This window comes from Colossoma macropomum, unplaced genomic scaffold (assembly GCF_904425465.1).
Source record: "Colossoma macropomum unplaced genomic scaffold, Colossoma_macropomum, whole genome shotgun sequence".
Lineage (NCBI taxonomy): Eukaryota > Metazoa > Chordata > Actinopteri > Characiformes > Serrasalmidae > Colossoma > Colossoma macropomum.
The window spans coordinates 7,613,541-7,634,798 of NW_023494784.1; the positions used below are offsets into that span (position 1 = coordinate 7,613,541).

A 21,258-nucleotide genomic window follows, 5' to 3' on the forward strand; every position below is an offset into this window, starting at 1 on the left:
TTGTTGATGTGTTACTGATAATCTGTTAAGAGTTTATTAATCATCTACAAAGGACCACTCCAAATAAAGTGTTACCAGCCCTTTTGTTTTCAACCAAAACTTAACACTGAATAAAAGAGAATTTCTACAACATTTGCAACACTTACAATACTAAATACAACAAACCGGATGATCAGTAGTCACTGGCACACTGGTAGTCCAGACAAGAGTCTTTTGATGGGGAATTGATTTACGGGTTAGTGTGAGATCTGGAAATCACAATTAAAACTGTCCCAAAAAACCCAAACCCCTGAAACCAGACTCACCAGATTCAGGAAAAGGGAAAGTTTTAATGCAGCACATACACACACTAACCACAGAAACATTGAATCACTTCTCTCAAAGCAGACCAGAAACAGTCCAGACTGTGGGCAGCCTGCTGAGGATAATTTGGGGATGAAAGCTGGTACGGGTCACTTAAGCATCTCAAGCATCCTTCAGAGCAAACCTCAAATGACAGGGCGCTCAAGGTCAAGGCCGATCCTCAGACGCTTTCTAAATTTGGGAGGAATCTATCCCTTTCACCTTCTCCAAAAGGATGAAAAATGATGAGTCATGCCGTGGCGCAGTTATGTAATTCCTTACAGAGAGTCGAGGGCAGGATAGAAACCACACGCGCTACGTTTGATGTTTGCTAACCTGCGTCTGCTATACCGCCTACCAGGCCGAGCGAACGGGCCTATAAATACCTCCCTATCTAACGGGAAAGAGACGGATGAAAGATGAAAGTTAGATGATGAAACATGCAAAAAAGGTTGAATATAAGCAGCTGAGTCATGCTCGAAATGTCTCATCTGATCTAATTATAAAACTATGGCAGTATCTCCTCTTAAGGCTGCTGGAAACTGCAATAACAGCACAAAATAATGATAAAGATTCTCTGACCATCAGGCTACAATGCAGGAAAATGACCACAGTCTGCTCAGGCCATCCATCAGCTCCACTTTGTTCAGGTCATGAATATAGAAAAATGCTGTTGCACTAATAAAAGCAAACCCACGGCATAATAATGGGAATATAATGCCACCCAATTAACTCCATCTCCTGCAATCCATTCACAATGTTTGTGTTTGTCTCCTTTATTTGATTAAAATATGCCTGCATAGTAATTGGTGTCCACTTCGGTCAGTAAAATGGACCAGCATGTGGAACAGGAGCTTTCTGAGAGCCATCATGTTTCCTATCACTGTATAAAAGAAGCTCCATGCTGCCTTTATTGATGGATGCACTGTGAAAGCTCCTGAGTGAGCACTGACTATTGATCTGTTTCATCAAACAACTGAAGTGTGAAGTACTTCCCTCTTCATGTGCTCTCTTGATCTGAATGGTAGTTCGGGACAAAAAAATCTTGAGTTTTTAGCTTTGAAAGATCACATTCTCTACAAATAAATGCAGCTTTGAGAAATGATGATATTAAAGGAGTGGTGTAGATTATGAAGCAGAAACAGCTGCTTTCTGGTCTCAGCATTAAAACGTTAAAAAGGCAGATGAGAGTTTGGAGCTGTTCATGGCTGGAATGTCCACCCTCCAAATTCAGCTTTGAAAACTTGGTGGCATGTTTGCCTTTCACTTTTGTTTGTGCCGTCACCACTTAAACCCACTCGGACATGACGTGAGTGTGCTTCATGTCATTCTATTGGTGGATTTTCAGCCTTGCTGTTCTCCTATTGGTGGATTTTCAGCCATGCTGTTCTCCTGTTGGTGGATTTTCAGCCATGCTGTTCTCCTGTTGGTGGATTTTTACCCATGCTGTTCTCTTATAGGTGGCTTTATAGCTGTTCTGTTCTCCTATTGGTTAATTTCTCAGCCATTCTGTTATCCTATTAGTGGATTGTCACCACACTGTTCTTCTATTCATAGATTTTTAGTCATGCTGTTCTCCTATCGGTGGATTCTCAGCCAAGCTGTTCTCCTGTTAGTTGATTTTTAGCTGTGCTGTTCCTCTATTGGTTGATTTTCAGCCACGCTGTTCTCCTATTGGTGGATTTTCAGCCATGCTGTTCTCTTATTGCTGGATTTTCAGACATGCTGTTCTCCTATTGGTGGATTTTCAGCCATGCTGTTCTCCTATTGGTGGATTTTCAGCCACGGTGTTCTCCTGTTGGTGGATTTTTAGCTGTACTGTTCTCCTATTGGTGGATTTTCAGCCACGGTGTTCTCCTGTTGGTGGACTTTTAGCTGTGCTGTTCTCCTATTGGTTGATTCTTAGCTGTGCTGTTCTCCTATTTGTTGATTTTTAGCTTTGCTGTTCTCTTATTCGTGGGTTTCACTTGTGCTGTTCCATTTGGTAGATTTTTAAACATGTCATTCTCCAACGTGAACTTTGGCCATGTTCGGTCTCAGAGGCACTAAATCATCCACCACTGACCTGCGGCACATTAAGTGCTGTAACACCACAGATTTCAACTCATTACCAAAGAATATTTTCATCATTTTTGTCTTACTACGGCAAAATCATTGAGTGTATACCTGATTTAAGGTTTTTAGGTCCATATTCAGAATAAAATGCGGTCCTAACATTTGAGCTACATGTTTTACTAGAGAGCCAAACAAACTTCTCTCATGGCAACCACCCCTATCTGACCTCTGACCTCAAGTGCCCCGGTGAGTAAAATCCACTCAATAGGGTTCCGGTGGGCTGTGTTGTACAGACGGCCATTCATCACAGCCTGGCTCAACAGGGGGAGGAAGAGCTACTGGTTCTTCAAAGCACAAACTCACTGGACACTGGGGTCACATACTTATCCAGGGCTTACAAAAGACAAACAAACAGAGCAGTTTTTCAGCTGTAGATCATTAAGACATCCACTCAGCACTCAGTCTGATGGTTTAATCATGGTATTTGTCCGAACAAAGTTTGTAAAGGGTTTTATGGCCATGAAGATACAAAAAAGTGCTGTTCGCCTCAGAAAACTAAAAAAGTTAAATCGCTGTCCAAAGAAAAACAAGTAACTCCAAAATGGTAATTTTACAGGAGAGGGCAAAAACACTCTTTACTTTCAATGTATGTTAAAAGCAAGAGATTTTATTCTAAGCAATTTTCAAGCACATCTGTTGGTCCAATCATTATGAAAACTTCACACAATGTAAAGCACAAACTGAGCACAAACTAGGCAGAAGTTTACACTTAGAAAAAAAAAGTTGCTTTATTTGTTTGTTTGTGTTGCTTTTAAAAAAACATGCTTTTGCTTTAAAGTGAAGTTGAAAGATTTAGATTTATCATGAGTTTAACTTTTAAAATAAAAAAAAAGTTTATTCAAAAAATGCTGCTCTACATTTTCATGTCAATACCGAAACACAAAGTTTTAGTCTATAGACGGAGACTTATTTTAGCCACACCCCTGCATTTTACAGCAGGAAATGAGGCTGCATCCCTGTCCCTCATGGCCACATGGTGAGCAGGTAGATCTCATTGTTTAGTAGTAAATGTGTCCCAAAGTCTGAAACTCAGTGTGAAACATTATGAATCGTCATTACTGAAACACATATTTTCTTTAATATATCGGTATGAGGTCACTCAGCGCAGAAGGATTTTAGTCTAAAGAAATCAGTTAAAAGTCTAAAATGTGTTTTGAACTCTGACTTTCAACCAATTCAGTTGAGTGATCTCTCTCTCTCTCTCTCTCTATATATATATATAGATGGTCTTAAACTCTGGAGTTAATGTAGAACTGCTAATTCACCCTTTAACCCTGAAGATCAGCGCAGACTGCTGGTCACCATAGCAACACAGACAACAGTCTCGTCTAGCTAGTAGCTAACAAAACGGCAAAGAGAGAGATTTAAGATGAACATCGATAACTAGGAGACAAATTGACTTATTTGCATTTATAATCACTCCAGCTGGTTTCCTGATACGTTTAATCTGCAACGAGAAACTGTCAAACACTAAAAAGTCACGAAGCTGAGGTCAGTTTCTTGTTTGAATTTTCCCGTTCCACCTTAAATGTTGCTGCAGTTACATTCTGGCACCTCAGGCACCATTTAAGATTCGAAATATTCGTAAAATTCGAGCAAGAAGCTGGTGAATGAGCAGCGACTTCAGCCTCGTAAAAAGTCGAAGGTTGAGAGACATTTTACAAGAAACTCTTCTATTTTTCCAGAAAAGTTTCCTGCCGGAGATGAGAGAAAAGCGGCTATAGCTGAGCTAAAGCTTAAAGCAGAGCAAAGTAAGTCTGTGTTTTCATTTATATTATATTTTTAGCCCACACTAGTACATCAGCACATACTGAGACATATTTACAGCCAAGATGGCAAAATGGACATAAAATGTTGAGGCTTCCAAGGTGGTTTGAGTTTTGTTGAAAGAACAAAATGGCTCTTCTTAAGATTTGTGTTGCTGACTCCTGGTATAAAGTGTAGCTTAAAAGACCATGCATGTTATTACATATATAAATAGCATAGCAAAACAGCAATAATGATCATCATTAAATGGCCAGATATCAGTATTCAGTGCACTACAATGCATCTACAGCCTTTGAGAAACCTTACAAACTGACCACTCCTTATGTGCAGCCCTCAAAAACCCCAAACCAAAGCTTAGCGTCCACTTCTGTCCAACAATCCAGTCACACCAAAGAGCAGCAACGCACAAAGACAACAGAGCTATAAATGCAACAAGTTGCCTTGGTCCAGTTGCTGGGGGGGAGAAAGGCTCTTTACGGTTGGTTAATGTCTGACCAATCAGATCACTGCTCTCATGCGCAACTTTGGCTGTTACTAGTCAAACTTGAAGAGAGCGTTCCAGACCAAATGGCTGTGAGTAATGTGTGCGTGTACGTTTGTACACTTCATCTGCCAGTAAGCTCGTTCTTCACACTGAGCTGTAATTAAGCCCCTTAAAAAAGCCACTTTTTTAAGGATCAAAAGTAAATCTACTTGCTGAGGATTTATAATTAACATCTTTACAACAGCCCACTGCTGCAGAAACACACACAGCCTTCATTTCGGGCTTACGTAATAAACTGCTGATGTGCTCAGATTTGTTCTGCCCTCTGCTCACCTACAATAGGGATTCCTGACCACACTGTGTGGCATTTTCTACTTAGAACGTGGACAAAGAGCTCCAGCAATAAGTATGCTTTGCCAGCACTGAACCCAAACCCATGCCCAAGGACACACACTGTTACTGGACAAGAAATCTGCAAACCTTTACATTTAACGTACCAGTAATAAGTGACCTCTGTTGTATGACGGCATAAAATCAAACAGCCTGGCTTAGAGATGGACCAATCATTGTTTTCAGGGCCAACATTGATTGCCTATCGCCTTTCAGGACTATCGGCTGATAGCCGATACCGAACAAGGGCGGGTTGATGTTTAAACTCAGCAGGAAAACAAATACACCCATCCCTTCAGTGCTGCTTCAGAGGCTCCACACCTAAAGTTCATGGACGCGCATTGCTGAGGCAAACAACACTTTTTTAGACCTTTGTGACCGTTAGAGCAATGAACAACACAGCAAGCCGTGTAACTAAAACTGTGCAAACTGTGGCTACAGTGGCTGAGGTGAAGCTATTCAGTTGCTATTACAAACGGGACAAAACAATACTAACCTACTGTCACCTGTCAAGCAGAAACAGAGCAGCCTCCTCATCCCTTTTCATACCTTTCAGCTCTCGATGAAGCTAAAATCAGCTTCTTTTTCGTCAGTTTCTTACTCAAATTTTCCTGTTCTGGGCTCCTGAGTGGCGCAACCGTCTAAGCATTGACCCTATCATCAGGAGATCGCAAGTTTGATCCCTGGTGATGCTACAGCCATCCGAGTCCAAGAGAGCACAACTGGCCTCGCTCTCTCTGGGAGGGTAGGATGGCCCCCCTCTCCCCCCATCACTCAACGCAATGCTAGTCAGCGCAGGCGTCTGTTAGCTGACTTAACAGATCTGGCGGTTGGCGCTTTCCTCCGAGTGCGTTCAGCTGTCCAATGACGTTGTGTGAGCGGCAGTTCGAAAAGAAGCTGTGGCGCTTCACAGGTCTCTGAGAAAGCCTGTCTAGCCTTCACCCTCCTAGTGCTGGTGGTATTGTGTAGATGGGGGTAACTAGTGGGTGGAATTGGAAACGACTAAATTTGGGAGAAAACTGGGGAAAAAAACAAACAAACAAAAAAAATCCTGTTCCACCCTAAATGGCGCAGCAGTTGCATTCTGGAGCTTACGCAACCGGCGCAGCTAACAGGACAAAACAGTCCTCCTGCTTCACAGATGTGTTTTTAGATGTACTAAAAAGGTTAAAAGGGCTAAAATAGGCGAGCTTTTGTATTTCTACAATTTAGTTTTATTTTCAGTCCCTGCCAAAGTCACAGGTCATGAAGTTAGAGTGTAAGCTAAGATTAGCACTCAGATGCTAATGTGCTAACAGAAATGAAGCCTTTAAGGTTTGTCAACGGTGTTAATTACAGCTCTACACGTTCAAACAGCAAGTTTACAGCGAAATTTCTCATTTTGTGATTATTGCAAGCTTATTATAGGATTATTTAACTTATTATTAAATTTTCACTTGTTTAAAGTGGTTTTGAGAGATAATTTTGCTTGCTTCAAGCATATTTCTGCATATATAGTGAGAGTTACTTCAGAAGACTGAAAACAAATAAGCAAAAAATAAGCAATAGAATTTAAGATTAAAGAAATTTAAATGTAAAATTTTCAAAAAGATAAAAATCTTATGATAAGCTTACAACAATCTCAAAATGAGAATAATTAAAAAATATTAGCTACATTGTCTATATTTAAGATAATTTCACTTGACAAGTTGCATGTTTTGCAGCATATTAGTATTTATTATATATAGTCTGTTTACACTTCTACAGGAAGTTCTGTCCACAAGCCACTCAAAGCATCAGGGACACAGGAATAAAGTGGACAGAATCTCACTCGCAGCATTGTGCACCTTCCGGTCTCACCGCGTCACCCTATCCAAGTGTGGTGGGACAGGATAGGAAGCAGAGGCTCATGGGAAAAGGCCAGCGGGCATGTAGTGAGACACTCTGCATTGTGGGAAAAAGACGGATAGATTCTGGAGTGGAAATCTCCATCTGCAACACGTGGCCTGGTTAAAAACAGAGTCCTGATTTCCTTCGTCACGCCAAACCAAAAGCCATACAGGGCAGGCAGAGACATTCGCCCCTCAGCAGCTCATCAAATATTCATACTGAGCCGTTCAGACCAGCGCTAAAAATAAACATACACAGAAAAGTGCATTTAGCGGCTTCTGTGAGCGCGTCCCCGAGGACAGGTTAGCGCAGACAGCGGGGAAGCCCGGACTATTACAGGAGAAGAGGTTTGCTGAGAAAGCCTATTGATCTGGTCCTGTGGGCTCAGAGCTACAGGGTAACCTGTAACCTGTTCCCACATTAGCCTTTCAATGCTAATCAAGCTAATAGCCCTTAATGTGGCCTCACGAAATTCATTGTTCAGCTCAATATGACGCGGTGGAGTCTCGATTCAATTCATCTTTCAACACCGCAAAAATTTCCATTTTTTAGTGTATTAGAACATTCAACATCTTATCAATATACACACATGCAGAACAAAAGTCATGCTTCATAATAAGGTAAAAAAAAAGTGGTGTGGAAAAAATTAAAGGAGAATTGTCTCAGCTCTACAACCCAACACTGAAAAGTGTTTTCTACTTATTTCATCGAAACGCACAGATGCTGTTTTCTACATTAACCACACTCTAACCACAAGCTAATGTGCTATCCACTAGCAAATACACTATCCAGCTAGTATGTTGTAAGCTGTGGACTTGATTCAACAGCAACATTCAACAAGATATGAGATGCTATCTTTGTCTGGACAGCCTGACTGGAAAATAGCTCTGCTAGAAAAACCATAATAGACCAGCAAGCCTAGTCACCAACAAAAGCAGCATATGTTGTGTTTTAGATGCTGCTATGCTGGTCAACCAGCGTGACTCTGCAGTCAGTATTTATTTTGTTATACTTTATTTTTGACTAATGTTCTTCTTTAGGTCATGGATTAAGATTAACTCCATCAATTCCAGTCACTTGGAATCAGAGTCAACTCTACTAATATGCAATCCATAAGATAATATGCTATCTACAAGCTGATATGCTATGACCAAGCAAATATGCTATCCATAAGCTAATACGCTCTCCTCTAGCTTATACGCTATCCACAAGCTAATGCTATCCATATGTGCTATCGTCAAGCTTATAGGCTATCCACAAGCTAACAAGCTATCCATAAGCTAATATGCTATTGTCAAGATTATATGCTAGCCACAAGCTAATGTGTTATCTATATGCCAATATGCCGTCCTCAAGCTAATACACTCTCCTCAAGCTTGTCTATCCACAAGCAAATAAGCCATCTATAAGCTAAAATGCCATGTACAATCAAATACATGGACACATTATGATCTTGCAACAAGGTATTTTCTCAACCTTTCTGCTATAGAACAATGAACCAGTATTGTGTCCAAACTGCTTTTCTGTAAATCTTTATAACAATGTACAATTATTTGTGTATCTTCATATGACCTGACAGACAACGCATAAGTATTTATGAATTATATTCACGGAACTATCGAGAAACTATGATGACTACTGATTGGCTGAGCCACGTTCTGAGTCACTGTATGAACACACATATTACCACTCACATCAACTGAATTCCTATTAAATTATTAAAATTTAAAACTGAGCTGCTTATGGAATCATCTTTGACTGTTATGATGCTTGGAAACCACAGCCTACTGTCAACAAACTACACCACTTTATGCAGTAACCATGATAAAATCACTGTAATGCACAGACTCGAGCAGCCTTCGCTTTACCGTAACCGTAAAAATACCAAAATAACAACTTATACGATATATTATTTTACTGTTTTGACATTGTCAGTAAAATATTCGCTCAGTTTTACACTATCGCGGCAAACTGTGGATGGATTAGCGTTAATGTGCCGGGTCGCTAACGTCTCCAGGTCTGAATGAACGATAAAACATACATGCATATAAAGGTACAGCGTGTCTCCTGAGCACAGAGCAGGAGAAACATCTTCCTAATGGTGATTCATGAGTCTGTCACGGTGTGTGTGGTTTATTGTTCCCAAAACTCAATACTGACCAGATATGCATCGCTGCAATCAGGCTAATGTATGGGCTGTGAAGTAGAGGTAATTTAAGGGCACATTGATCTGGAGAGATGGGTAAGATAAGTGAAGGCCTGTTAAAGGAAAGGTTGACAAAAAATCGAATTTATTTATTTATTTATTTACCTCAAATGCATCTGATCTGCTTCTTTAGTTTTGCACTGGAGCTACATGGCTAATGCGGCTTACTAGTAATCAGCATTGTCCAAGCAGGCTTCATCACCACACACCTACCTCAAACCATATGAAGTTGTTCAGTCATGTCTAACAGATGTGCTTGTCGCTGTTGTCGGAAGAAAAACTCATATCTCCAAAATGGTAACTTTACAGTAGAAGGAAAAAACCTACTTTACTTTTAATGGAAGTCAATGGAACCAGACTTTTTGTCATTTTGGGCCGTTTCTTTTGGTCCATTCATCATGAAATTTACAAACAAATTGTGTCAAAAACTGAAAAACGACAAAAATGGAGTTACAAGGTTTTCTTCTGACAGCAGCGTTATGTGACTAGGTGTACCTTAAAGTTCCTCAAATCAGTAATTAGAAGTGTCTGCAAACTTTTGGACATATTGTGCATTCTACTAATGTGGAATTGATGTACAGTAAACTTGCTGCAATATTTTTAGTGTGATAAACTCAAGTTCTAGGCTAGTTCTTTGGCTCTGATGCACCACCGAACAGAAAACTCTTGCACATACGTGTCAAACTGTATAAAACAGCCTTCTGTTGGAGTTGTGGAGCTATACAGCTGTACAAGGCTGGGATATGGCAAATCTGGTTCAGTTCAGTTTCTACCCTTAAATTCTGGCTAACTAGATTTGCTAGCCTACCAAGTAATCTGCTCAGACTGCGGGGAGCTGCTATCATTTATGTGAAATACTTACACTGTTATTATTAATATTATGCCTGATCAGACACAGCAGTGCTGCTGGAGTTTTTAAACACCTCAGTGTCACTGCTGGACTGAGAATAGTCCACCAACCAAAAATATCCAGCCAACAGCGTCCTGTGGGCAGCGTCCTGTGACCACTGATGAAGGACTAAAGGATGACCAACTCAAACTGTGCAGCAGCAGATGAGCTATCATCTCTGACTTTACATCTACAAGGTGGACTGACAAGGTAGGAGTGTCTAATAGAGTGGACAGTGAGTGGACACAGTGTTTAAAAACTCTGTGTCTGATCCACTCGTACCAGCGCAACACACACTAACACACCACCACCACGTCAGTGTTACTGCAGTGCTGAGAATGATCCACCACACAAATAGTACCTGCTCTGTGAGGGTCCATGGGGGTCCTGACCACTGAAGAACAGGATAAAAGAGGGCTAACAAAGTATGCAGAGAAACAGATGGACTACAGTCTGTAACTGTAGAACTACAAAGTGCACCTATATAGTAAGTGGAGCTGATAAAATGGACAATGAGCGTAGAAACAAGGAGGTGGTCATAATGTTATGCCTGATCGGTGTATATTTAGCTTATTACTGTGTCTATTAATGCTTTGGGTTTAAATAGATCAGAATATAATCCTTGCAAATGTCTAAGCTCTGAATACTTCATTGTTATTTAAATAGCTTTTTTTTTTAAATGGGACCACAGTTTGAACTAATCGACTCGATTAATCGATCGAGTCGACTAATCGATTTGGTAGAATCCTCCACATATATGCTGTTCAGATGACACAAGTTGGCGATGACCACCAACTTGTGAAACATCTGGCAATCACCGGTCAGTGATGTGACTACTTTCCGACAAGTTCTCGAGGCCGGCCTGAACGCATCACTAGGAGAAGCCTGAGTAGAAATCCAGGTGGCCGTTTGTGGTCTGACTGAACGGCTCGGTCTCCATCCACACTTCATTAACAATCTGATGTGTCTGACTCATCTCTCAGGCCTGACTTTCTCCGCTCTAGCACAACGTCTGTTCTTCTCCTCAGAGAGAGGGAGGGAGAGGGAGAGAGAGAGAGAGGGAGAGGGAGAGAGAGGGAGAGGGAGAGAGAGAGAGACAGAGACAGAGACAGAGAGAGAGAGAGACGCCTGCTGTCATTAACATGAAGCGAGCGTGACAGGGCTGCGCTCTGAGCATTAATGAAATTACAGTGGGGATAAATCAACGCAGTAAAACTCTGACCTCTGCTCCGCAGCTCAAGGTCAGCCAGAGACGATGCATGCAGAATGAAATGATGTGTTCAAACTGTCCACTAAAGATGCGCTACCTGTCCAAAGTTTAGAGACACGTCAGCGACACGTATTACAGAAATGTTCTATATTTCTGTCTTAAGGTAAGATTTGTTTTGTTTTTTATTGTTACCCTTTATTAATCCCACAACGGGGAAATTCGCCTCCACAGTTAACCCATCTGTGCAGTGAAACACGACAGACACACTAGTGAATGAACACACACACTAGGGGGCAGTGAGCACACTTGCCCGGAGCGGTGGGCAGCCCTATCCACAGCGCCCAGGGAGCAGCTGGGGGTTAGGTGCCTTGCTCAAGGGCACTACAGTCATGTACTGTCAGCTCAGGGGATTGAACTGGTGACCTTCTGGTCACAAGGCTGCTTCCTTAACCTCCAGGGTTCTCTAACCTCCAGGGTTCTCTAACCTCCAGGGTTCTCTAACCTCCAAGGTTCTCTAACCTCCAGGGTTCCCTAACCTCCAGGGTTCCCTAACCTCCAGGGTCAAGATAAGATTTGTATTACAGAAGCAAATCTGATCTTAATTTAGGAATGTTATCTTATCTTCCCTGATAGCAAGAGGATAGCGGACCACTGTTGATCCACTGATGGCAAAGCTGGTGGTCCAGTGGTTTGCTCAGCATTTTCCGGGCGGCCCACCGGCGGTTAAGCAGAGCATTAAACAAAATTCGATGTATCATCACTTATTTTCCACTCACAGCCGTATTTACTGATTTTTGCTTCCTTCTTTTCTTTAGTTATACTTTGTACTTTGTAAAGTTTATTTTCTAAAATAAAAGTCTCTTTACATTTAAAATCTGTTTGATGAGATTAAAAACTAGTTAGAGCTTGTATGCAGGACAGTAATCTGGGTGGTCCAAGTGTGGACCAGCAGTGGCAAACAGTCAGCAGGGTGCCAAGCCAGCGGACCAATATATGCAAGTTAGGAAATCTTAACTAACTCAATCAATGTCAACAATCAACTGTCATGTCTGTTACCTAGAAACTGACCATACACACACAGCTGAAACATAAACACGTAATCAGAATAATCAGCCAGACTGCTAACGTTAGCTACTGTTACTGATGTAAAAAAGTCAAACAAAACTGAAGTGTGATAAACTGAAAGTTAAGAATACTGTGAGAGCGCCCCCTGCTGTTTATCAGAGCGTCACCGCTCCCCAGTTTCAGTCTCCATTTCCCAAACGCTTTAGCCGAGCGTGCTAACGTTACTCCTCCTAATAAACAGACACACGTTCAGCTCCGTCTCCTCATTATTCACATATATTATAGCTATGACATGCTCTACATAGTGCTATAAGATAGTTGGTCAGACAGTCAGTCAGTGCCCCGTTACCGTTTGTCAGTCGTCAGTCAGCTACTGTTCTACTTGCACATTTCTTTTTTAAGAACCAATAAAATGACCCCAGCCCTTTTAGAGGTACAGTGCACCCTGGACATCACTCACAATGAAGTGAAATCAACTATGTGAAATAAGCGATATGTATCTTAATTTGGAGTTATCAGTTGTGCGTTATCACTGTTACTATAGTAAACACTTTTATCATGAGATCTTTCTCTTATTTGTGAGATTCCATCACTCAACACTGTGACAAACTCTCACAAGAGGAAAAACAAAACACCATAACTGCAACGTGACAGAACCGGCCAGATGCTCACGGTAAAAACAAGAAATGAGGGTTTGACAAGATTCGTAGTCGGTAAACAGGCGTGGGTCAAATCCAGAAGAGCAAAACGGACAAACATTATAAAGGCAACCAGGTCCAAAAGGGCAAAGACAAAAGGGTAAAGTCACTAAATCCAGCAACAGGGCCGAAAGCATGAAAATGGCAAACAACAGCAAACAGGAAACGCTCAGTAGCTCCGCAGTGAGAAGCAACACCTCACAACTGACCTGCTCTAAAGCCAGGGCTTTTAAAATAAACTAGACTGGTCATACGACACATAGTACAGGTGAAAAACATCAGTATTCTGGTGATTGTGAGTGGTGATTGGAGGATTGAGGAAGTTCTCAAGTCTCCTGTGGAATTCTGGGATGTGGAGTTCATGTGTGAGTCGGAGCCAGAGGGATGTGTGACAGTAACAGTGTTTTTCATGTAATTCTGTTAGAAATTACTTACTTTTTTAATGCTTTTGTAATCTGATTACTGTAACTGAATACGGTTACCTCTTTTATGTATCCTGATTATGTAACATCGTTACCTGAATTTTGGATTTGACTGATGTTCTTTTCCAAACTACTGTTAAAAGCAAACGTAAAGCACATATTGACTCTTTTGGCCCAAAGTTTAAACACCTGAACAATTTTAATGCTGCCATCCCAACAAGAGGATAAAAAGTGTGATCTTTTGTTTTATTCTCAAGTCAGCAGTGTCACTAATATGATCACTAATATTTATATTGATATGTCATAAATACGCCTGCATAGGCTGTAATATGGTACATTGCTGAGAAATGACAAAGAAAGGTCATTTGTATTAAAACATTCTGAGAAGCTAAAGGTCCCCAGGCTTCAGAGGGGAGGTGTATTAAAGTTAGATTTAAGGGTGATTACCTTGTATCTGTGGGATATACGGCGCTAGCAGCTTTCCTCTTTTCTTCTCATAGCCTTTCTGCGTGATGTCCCCTGAAAAGACAGAGAGAGAGAGATTTACATTAATTCAATATTAATTTAGTAATAATAACTTATACAGTGGAGACTGAAATGGTTTAAAGTAGACACCAAACCACCATCTGATGTTGATTCATGATACAAAACATGTTGGGAACAGTAAACATGTTATAACTTAAATACATAACATACACATAACGAATTGTCATTACTGCATGTAATCACAACACATTTTATTATTAATAAGCTGTTATTATCTATAGTAATCACTTGACTATAAATAGCTATTTGCTCAGTGAGATTCGGTCACCGAACATACAGTTTCAAATCATGGATCATACAGTGAAAATATATATAATCAAGCCAATTAGACATTAACGAACAACTCCATATAGCCACATTAGCCTCAGCAGCTCCAGTGCAAAACTAAAGAAGCAAACTTCAGACCCCACTCGTCTTGGTTATATATTTGCGGAAAAATTCCTTTAGGAACGTTGCTGCCCCCCCTCTAAACCCCCAACACATAAACAGAGCCAAACAATAAACAGAGTGACCTCAGATATGGGTAAACCAACACCAGCCCATAATCCCTTTCTCCTGACTCACAAACAACTTATTACATTCCTCGGATTCGGAATATGTAGCTCATTATTCTCCGCGCTGGCAGGACGAACAGTGCTCGCCTTATTCTTCTTAATCTAATAGACATCTTTCTCACACGCTCACTATTAAAAATGACTGACCTTAGACGGGAGGAGGAATAAAACCCTCTAATGCCTTTATGTCATAATCCCACAGTCATTCCTCACCGAGAGAGTAAATAAGAGTAAACAGAGAGATGAGGAGAGACCTGCAGACCGGACAAGCCCAACAAACAGATCCTGCATAATAAATCACCCAAACATGCGGATCTACAGAGGGTTAAACCCCCTCAGAAAAACACTCAGTCCGTCCAAATTCCTCAACGATAACCTAACTTCATAAATAGTCATTAAAATCTCATTTTCATGACACACTTGGACCGCTCTTCTCCCCCCACTCGCGCGGTGGGCAGACGCTGCTGACGGTGTGTGGAACAGCCTGGTTTCTCCAGTGTACACTTAATTACCGGGCCTGTCTGTTAGACATGTAATTTTATAAACTAATGGAAGACTTTTGGAGAGATTTCCACAGACGCAGGACCTCGGAATGGCACGGCAGTGTTCCCGCTTAAAATAAGGCCAGGAATGAAGAGCTCTGCTGGGAAGGAGCCACAATATACAGCAGAACTTTCCCTTCTGATCTACTCTTCTTTTTAACAATGTGGGTGATGGACAGCTGGGTAAATAGATGAAGAAATGGAAGGATGGACTGATGGTTAAGACAGATGGATGGATTAAAGGACGGACTGAATCAATTAGTGGATCCATGGTTGGCTGGAAGGATGGATGGATGGATGGATGGATGGATGGACTGATAGTTGGATAGATGAATATATGGATAAAAGGATAGATTGACAATTGACAGACAGATAGATAGATAGATAGATAGATAGATAGATGAGCAGACAGACAGACAGACAGATAGATAGTTAGACAGAGATAGATAGGTAGGTAGATAGATAGATAGATAGATAGATGCGCAGACAGACAGATAGACAGACAGACAGATAGATAAACATATATATAGACAGAAAGACAGACAGACAGACAGAGACAGACAGACAGACAGACAGACAGATAGATAGATAGATAGATAAATAGATAGACAGATGGGCAGACAGACAGACAGACAGACAGACAGATAGATAGATAGATAAATAGACAGACAGACAGACAGACAGACAGACAGACAGACTGGTGGATTAATGCATGTATATAACACAAGAATAGACATAATGATAGATGCGTAGATAGATAAATGGAATAACGGACTGATAGAAATATAGATCAATGAAAAGAAAGACTGATGGCTGAGAGGGTGGGTGAAGGATGGATGGATGGATGGATGTATAAATGGGTTGGCAGAGAGTTAGATGGCAGGATTGATGGATGGATAAAAGGGTGGATAGAATGATGGATAAATGGTTGGATAGATGGACAGGCAGACATGCTTGGATGGATGGTTGGACGTACAGACGGACAAACAGATAAATGGATAGATTATTGCATAGACAGAAGGACAGATAAATGAGTTTATAGATAAATGAGAGGATGGATGGATGGATAGATGGATAGATATATAGACGTAAGAAGGGTTAGGTAGATTAATGAATGGATGGCTGGATGAACGGATGGACAGACGAAGGGCTGGATTATTGGACGGACAGATGGACAGATGTATAGATAAACGAAAGGATGGATGTATGGATAGAGGTGTAGATGTAAGGAGGGTTTAGGTATATTAGTGAATGGAGGGTTATAGTTGGATGTACAGATGAGGGAATGGATCATTAGACGAGTCAGACAGCAGAGAGACGGTGTGGAGTCAGTCCGTCACCACAGAGCCTCAGTCTGCACATCATCACTCTGAGGACTCAGACTGCAGAGTCACAACATCAGCTGAGCTCAAATAGGCACAAAATCAATGGTAAGAACAGTCTGGAGGAAACACTGAGCCAAACACAGAGAGGCACGGCTTGATTACCCCCCCTGCACCCACCCCCCACCCGAACCCTTTAAGAACCATCCTTTTTAAGAGTGTCAAGCTTGTGGTGCTATACAGAACCCTTTTCAAAAAGGTTCTATATAGAACCATATACAACACATTCTCCACCAATCTCAAGAACAACTTCACCATGCAGAGAACCATTCAAGCATACAAATGCCTGTTTGAGTGTTCATAATTCTATATAGAACCACTGTCTTTACCATAGAACCCTTGAGGAACCATATTTTTTAAAAGAACATACTCTCAGAAAAAAAGGTAGTAAACTGTCACTGGGGTGGGACCCTCAATGGTACGTCTTCAGTACCTGTAGTGAGGGAACATAGTTGTACCGTAATTAATTTCGGTTCTATATTTTAAGCTGTACTGACTCCTCACACTGTCTGCACTCCAGGCTTTTATTTTATTGTTCTGCCTTTAAACATCAGGATACACAAAGGGACAAATACATGCTTTTGCCCTGTACTTAAGGGACACAGCTGAACCGTAGCACCTTAAAATCCTTACTAAGGCTTATTATTCAGTAACTACAGGGACTTTAATACAAACTGGATGAGCTGTTCTTAGGTTATAGAAGCGTGTAATAAAGCTTTAGGCCCAAAACTTTGAGCACTGGTCACTTAAGGGGTTAAATCCACGGTTGTACCTTTGAAATTACATTTGGATTGTTTGTAGCTTGATTGATGAATGATTAGTCAATCAATTTATCCATCAATCAATCAATCAATCAATCACATTAGTACATTAAGGGAGACCCACATTTACAGTGTAGCCGAGCCAATACAGAAATCAGGAATTCAAAAAAAAATTGGATTGTTAAAACATATCAAATGCTAAAAAATTAATAATAATAATAATAATCATAATAGTAAATTTAATAGTAAAATATACCAAAAAATCACCATTAAAATTGCAATAACATAATAAAATAATAAATAACAGATCAAATGGGATAAAATAAATTTTAAAAATAGATAATGAAATGAATAAAGGATTAGAAGATGTAAAACAATAACGTGTCACTAGCTAAGAAGTAGAAGTGGATTATAAAATAAATAAAAAATAATTTACCTGCACAGCACCTTTTTTCTGACAGTGTTCTGTGGTTTCAAATGACAAAAATATCAAGATTTGTCAACAATTTGGTCTCGAATGATCCATTTTTCAGTCCCAGCCAAATATTTACGTGTGTAATATTGCTGTCCGTTAAATAAACCTGCTCAGGTATTAATAAATCGCATTATCATAACCCACTAATCAGACTCAAATGTGATTTTACGCTGAAGTAATCTCACATTTAGGCAGAGAATCAGATTTGTAATGTGAACGCAGGCCAACCTTGTGTTGAGATGTTTGTTCCCTTTCTGCTCCGTCCTATGGGCAGAACCGCAGCGTGAGAAGAGCCTCCACATTCCAGAACAAAAGCCGTATTGATTCAGAGCGGAGGCCGCAGCCTCGGTGACTGACAACGCTAAAGAATCAGCAGGATTCTCAGGCCCAACAAGCAAAACCCTGCAAACAATGCAGTGAGGAGCGCTGGGAAAAAGTGACACTCAAACAGCTGGGACACTCAAACGCTCCATAGGGCCCAGACGCGTTACATTACTGACTATATCATATCAATAACGCATCAATATCTGCTGATCACTGTCTGAAACCATCAACTCGGTTCCAGTCTGAGGATCTGATCTTATTATAGGGCATGAACTACACGTTACACATGAGCCGTGGCTCAACTGTGGCTTTGTATCTCATATACTGAACCTCCAAAATAGGAACTTTCAATATAAACCAGAGTAACTACATTTATTCTAATGCCGTGTCTGAATAATAATCACTGTACACTACATTTAAAAATCTAGATCACTATCTAGAACACTACTATAGGGAACAGAATTAGTGATGGTACTAAAAGACTTTGGACACTACACACTTAAAAAAAGATGGTTCTTCAGGGTTCTTTAGCAAAGAAACGTTCTATAACACTCAAAGAACATGATTAAAAGGTTCTTTGCATGGTTAAATGGTTCCTCAGATTAGTGCAGAATATTTTGTATATGGTTCTATTTAGAACCTTTTTGAAAAGGGTTCTATATAGCACCAAAAGGACTTAAAAAAGATGGTTCTTTTCCATATAGAACCATGAACACCCAAAGAACGTGCTGTAGATGGTTCTATATAGCATCAGAAAGTGTTCCACTGTTATGATGTCAAGCTTGTAATTATAGCAGAACCCTTGCTGGTGCTATATAGAAGAATATACAACACGTTCTCCATCAGTCCGAAATATGATCACTATACACTACACTTAAAAATCTGGATCACTATCTAGAACACTAAAATAAGGAACAGAATTAGTGATGGTAGTAAAGGATTTTGGACACTACACACTTAAAAAAGACAGTTCTTCAAGGGTTCTTTAGTAAAAAAAATGGTTCTAAATAGAACCATGAACAAACAAAGAACACTTTGCATGATTAAAGGGTTCTTTGGGTCATGAAAGGGTTCTTCAGATTGGTGTAGAATGTTTTGTATATAGTTCTATGTAGAATCTGTTTGAAAACACACCTAAAAAAGATGGTTTGTTAAGGGTTCTTTAGTAAAGAAAATGGTCCTATATAGCATCATTAACACTCAAAGAACCATTTCCATGATTAATGGTTCTCTGCATGGTGAAATAGTTCTTCAGACTGATGTAGACTGTTTTGTATATGGTTCTATATACAGCATTTTTGAAAAGGGTTCTATATAGCACCAAAAAGGGCTCTACATGCTTTAAAAAGACTTGTCTTCAGGGTTCTTTAGTAAAGAACACGGTTCCATATAGAATCATCAACACACAAAGAACCATTTGCATGATTAAGGGTTCTTTGCATGCTTCAGACTGATGGAGAATGTGTTGTACATGGTTCTAAACAGAACCTTTTTGAAAAGGGTTCTATATAGCACCAGAAAGTGATCTTCTATTTTCATGATGTCAAGCTTGTAATGATAGCAGAACCATTTTTGGTGCTATATAGAAGCATAAACAACACATTCTCCATCAGTCTGAAGAACCATTTCACCATGCAGGGAACCATTTAATCATGCAAAGGGTTCTCTGGGTGTTCATGGTTCTACACAGAACTAAAGAACCCTTGACGAACCATCAGAGTAAACATCACTCGGCTTTGCTCATCGCTTACAAACAGCCCAGTGCATTTTGGATATCCCCTTTTCCCTATGGTACATCAATTATACAGTACTTTTTGCAGTGCATTGTGGGATTGTTTGTGTGGACTGGATCTGTTTTATGATTTCAGACAGCACTACAAAATTGTGGAACCCCAAAATAGTGAATAGGGCACAGCTTAGGTCATTTTGGAGCGTTTCTATTGGTCTGTTCATGACATTTTGACAGTGTAAGTGGCAGCTGGCATTTTCACATTGTGTAAAATTAAAGTGTTCTTCATTCCTAAAGTGACCGTTTGTTTCCATATTGGCGTATTGCACTGGTTAAAGCGGTGATGACATTATGATGGGCCAAACCAAACGACCTCACAGTCTGGACACTCAGCCCGGGCAGCCCGGTTCTAGCCAGCAGGCCTGATTCTGGAACACAAACTCTCATGTTTACAAACAGGTCACAATCTGCTTCTCCATCAGCACTGCAGCTGTGCGCTGTACCAGTCTCAGCAACCTGGTCAGGGTTGCCAGATTGAGCAGGACCCCTTAGAGCAGGGGTGTCAAACTCAACCACTGTTTTTAATAAACATTCTGCTATGACCCTAAGTGGCCACTGTTCATTCAAAATATGCAAAATGGTTCACCTGTTTGTTTGAACTACATCTTTCCTTTTTGTGGTGTAACCGATTTCCCATAGATTGTTTGGGGAAGAGGGTCGGAGTGCGCATTACATTGCACTACATACTGGGGATTGTAGTGCAGCGCATTGTGAAACAGGCTAATTTTAACAAAAAATTAAAATAATAATGTTAATTGAAAACTAAAACAACTTGTGGGCCTTGTGTTTGACATACGGGCCTTGGAACATCTTTTAATACTACCTGTTATGATAATAACTGTTTATCAGTCATGTTTTTCCATTACTTTATAGTAGTTCAAATTTTATTAATAAGAATAATAACAATAAGAAGAAATCAGTTTTTATCTCGTGAGCCTTCTGTATTCTCAGAGCTGACCTAAACCTCTCTACAGTGGATTACACAGCACAGGCCAAGGCACAAGAACAGCGTCTCCACTCAGAGAGAGCAGCAGTGTAATCACTGGCCGGCGTCCGGCGGAGCTGAGGTGAGTTCGCTGCAGCCTGACTCCGGCCTGCACGGCTGACGGATGAACTCAGCTGGACGCTGACTCATGGATAAAAAGAAAAGGCCACTGTGTGTACAGTTAGACCTCCAGCAGGACAATAACGTACTGTAACGACAGAGGGCTTTCAGGACAATCGGACAGTAACCCGCGCTACAAAATCAATATACAGAACAAAAGTAAACAAAATTGCAAAAGTGCAATTATCCTGTTCTGGACAGGAATGTTCTGATCTGATCCAGGCATGTTTGAATGGCTAGGGCATCCAGTCCCTTGTACATATATATATATATAAATATATACACACACACACACACACACACCATCTAAAACGCTTATCCTT

At 40.5% G+C, this 21,258-nt stretch overlaps 1 protein-coding gene across 1 annotated transcript in view; it reads right to left on the bottom strand.

The window, feature by feature from the left end:
• The window catches only part of dip2a (disco-interacting protein 2 homolog A), a 214,836-nt gene that overhangs the window by 85,246 nt on the left and 108,332 nt on the right, over window positions 1–21,258 (bottom strand). Inside the window, exon 2 of the mRNA XM_036577004.1 lies at window positions 13,905–13,976. Within this exon, the coding sequence (XP_036432897.1) occupies window positions 13,905–13,976 (72 nt within the window). The remainder of the gene's footprint in view (window positions 1–13,904; window positions 13,977–21,258) is intronic.